Consider the following 3,468-nt stretch of genomic DNA (forward strand, 5'->3'; position numbering starts at 1 on the left):
TTGTATCAGAATATTTTAGTAGGCTTACTACCTGTTTAAGACAGCGGTGGCAGGTAACCAACGTTATATAGCTAACACAGCTGCTGTAACTTACATATTTTGTACAGAACGTAATATATTATGTTTGCTTCTGACAAGTTACATGAGCAAGTATGTATGTGCCGCAGTGTCACAGTGAATTATTCAAAGCATGTTCACATTCAGTTTTGTACTTGTTGACAAGAGCTATTGTGGGTGTGCTTACAGTACCTGTCGTTTTACTGTAAATATTAACTGGTGAAATAGCTACCTACCAATGACATTTGAGCCAATGACATTATTATTAGCCCATCTGGAGCATTGAAGAAGGGAGATAACAGCTGTTAATGGTTGTAGATATATCCATGTCATTACTGTATCTGAATGCAAATATATTACGTTCATATTATTAGATGAGCATCAAAACTAAGAGCCACAAGGCCATGGGAGATGGCGAGTGGATGGCAAGGCTGAGGGCATTTGCCACCACTGGCCTTTGGCCTTCAGGAGGTAATAAACCAGCCCCAAGGCAACGGAAGTGGTATGACCTCTACCAGAAGGTAAAGTATTGCAAAATTTCTACCCATTACTTGTTACGGTCATTAACATGCAGTTCACTTGATGAAAAATGGTCGATTTCATGGTGCAGATAGTATCAATCAGACGGACTGTAAATTACAATTCTGATTGTTCCAGATTGAGAAATGCCCCATGCAGGCCCATGGACAGAGCACCCTCTTTGGAGGGTCCAAGGCCTGTAACTGTGGATTTCCCACCGTTAAGGTGATCTCTTTCAAAATGACATCACATAAATTTTCATCTTGCATCGCATCTGTGTTATAACACTGTTGCAGTTACATCACATGTCGTAATTCTATTCTTTTAGCAGCCTGCCACTCCTGCTGAAGCCCCACAGTCTGTGGCCTCAGACTCGGACCCTGGTGCGACTTCAGCAAGTGCTGCAGCGTCTGCCGCCACCCCGAGGTCTTTCCTGCGCCCCCCGCTGAGTTTGTCAATGGTGAGTTCTTTCTAATCAATTAATCTTTTGTATGAACCATTGTGTTTGTGTTGCATCATTAAATTATGTCTTTTTCTCCTTTCAGTTCACTAAATCACGTTTTGGTGGGTCAAAGTCTGACTCACTAAAGCCCAATTTAGTGGCTAGTCCTTCTCCTCCTTCTCCATCCTCTGTGAGGACCCCGAGCTCTTCTCCTCTTCTTGCACCATCCCCTTTGAGGACCCCGAGCCCTGCACCATCCTCTGTGAGGACCCCGAGCCCTGCACCATCCTCTGTGAGGACACCGACCCCTGCACCATCCTCTGTGAGGACACCGAGCTCTTCTCCTCTTCCTCCTTCTCCTCTTCCTTCTCCATCCTCTGTGAGGACCCCAAGCCCTTCTGTAAGCAGCAGCCTTGCAGTAGCCCCTGTGAGTACAGCATCTATTCGTTGGTCTGGCTCTGTTGTAAATCATCTTCAGTATAGCCTTTATTTATGCTATAAACTTACTCTTATTTGTTATTGTCTTTCAAACAGGATGAGTCTGGAGGAGTTCCTTCAGCAGCTGCTGCGGTTGCAGCTTCAATCTGGTTGCTGGGGGAACTGAGCAAGACCATCCCTGTGCAGGACCACAGGTGGGTTGCCAGCACCCTCTTTCCCTCCGGTAAACTGCGGTCAGATGTAAAGCTGTGGTATGAGCCCCCTGTCCCAGCCCTCATTTACCACCAGACCCCGGCACCCGACAGCTTCTTCACCCATCGGCTGATGGTGTGGATGCCATACCACCTGTGGAAGGTGAAGGTGTCCTGCCCGGCTTGTGGGAAGCAGCTGACGGGCTATGGTGTCCACAAGAGGGCTCGAAAGGTCTTAGACATCGACGGGTATTACCTGATGGTGACAGAGACACTCAGGTGCACCGTGTGTTCCCTGAACTATCTGTCAACCAGTCAGACTGTCCGGGACCAGCTGGACCTGCCCCACCAGAAGCTGTTTCAAATGATTCTGACCCGCAAGTGAGTAAAACAGTTTTGAAAAGACTTAATCCACTTAAATTATCCTCCAATAAACATGTAACTAATCACTGTATTGTTATATGACGTGTATACACACCCAGGATTAAATTAAATATACTTTTCAGGTATGCTTGTGACATACGTGTCATTCGGCTGCTTCAGGACCGGACTCTCGGCAACAGTCCAGCACGACTGGCGAAGCAGCTCCGGGAGAACCACGGTGAGAATTGGCTGAACCGGTTGGCACACTATGTGGGGGAGTGTGCTAACTTTATGGATCAGCCCAGCCTCTTCCCAGTGATCTGCCAGGAGCCCCCGGAGCCCATCCACGTCCCCACCAGTCGCTGGCTGCTGACCGTCTACAGCAGGGACATCCTCTCCCGTCTGGACCACATTAAGGCCAGCATCACCTCCACGTTTGGTTCCATCTTAAAGATGGATTCAACCAAAAATGTAAGAAATAATCTATCTGTAATATATTTCGTTGTATGTAATATATACTCTCATATACATGTTTACGTTATTGTCAGTGGTAACATTACATAAGTTTGTGCTGTGTCTTAACTGCTATAGATAATGTCTAAAACATATGTAATTAAAACATCACCCTCCAGATCACAAAGAAGCTGGCTGGCCACGGCAGAGGGACAGCTCTCTGGCTGACCTCAATCAGCAACGAAGTTGGCCAGGTCCTGACCAGTGTCCTGACAGTGCAGGAGGGGCCAGGACTGGACAGGATGGTGTCTGGAGTGATGGAGCGGTACCGCCAGGCATGTGTCCCCCCGCCTGTGCTGCTGTATGTGGACTGTGGCTGCTGCGTGAGCGAGGGCGAGAGCAAGCTGCAGACCAGGTTTGCACAGTGGCCAGACATCCACATAAGACTGGACATCTGGCATTTCATGAGGAGGCTGGCTGTCGGTTGCACCACCGATGCTCATCCCCTCTACCCCACCTTCATGGGCTGCCTGTCTGCATGTATCTTTGAGTGGGATGCAGGGGACCTCAGTCTGTTGCGGCAGGCTAAGAGAGAGCAGCTCAGACAGGAGGGTGTGCCAGCGCTTACTGATCTCCTGGTGGACAGGAGAATCACTAAGAAGGAGCTGAGCCAGTACTGCAGAAGGAGGACGCGTGGGAGAAGGGGACCATCAGCCTCATCGAGCAGTTGCTGCAAACACTGGAGGGGCCAAAAGGGAGAGACCTCATGGGGGTGCCGCTACTGGAACAGGTGCGCATGGAGCACATCTGGCGGGTGCAGAAACGGCACGTCAAGTGCATCCAGGACGTGCCAGGTGTGCAGCTGTACACAGTGACAGGCACCACCACCACCAAAGGCGGCGTTGTCCTGACCAGGTACCGCTGTGCCAGAGGGTCCACGTCCCTGGAGTCGTTTCACTGCCACCTCAACAGGTTCATTCCAGGTTGGTGTCTCTCTTGTGGGAT

At 49.5% G+C, this 3,468-nt stretch overlaps 1 protein-coding gene across 1 annotated transcript; it reads left to right on the forward strand.

The window, feature by feature from the left end:
* Positions 1-816: 816 nt before the first annotated feature.
* Positions 817-3,132, forward strand: LOC119911504. Its single transcript, XM_038730401.1, has 7 exons — positions 817-852; positions 905-1,036; positions 1,122-1,445; positions 1,553-2,028; positions 2,154-2,481; positions 2,643-3,075; positions 3,110-3,132. The coding sequence occupies exons 1-7, from the start codon at positions 817-819 to the stop codon at positions 3,130-3,132; spliced, it is 1,752 nt and encodes a 583-aa protein (XP_038586329.1).
* Positions 3,133-3,468: the final 336 nt, after the last annotated feature.

The sequence above is a fragment of the Micropterus salmoides genome, unplaced genomic scaffold (assembly GCF_014851395.1).
Source record: "Micropterus salmoides isolate LMB-PRFRI ecotype aquatic unplaced genomic scaffold, ASM1485139v1 Ms_hic_scaffold_2, whole genome shotgun sequence".
Lineage (NCBI taxonomy): Eukaryota > Metazoa > Chordata > Actinopteri > Centrarchiformes > Centrarchidae > Micropterus > Micropterus salmoides.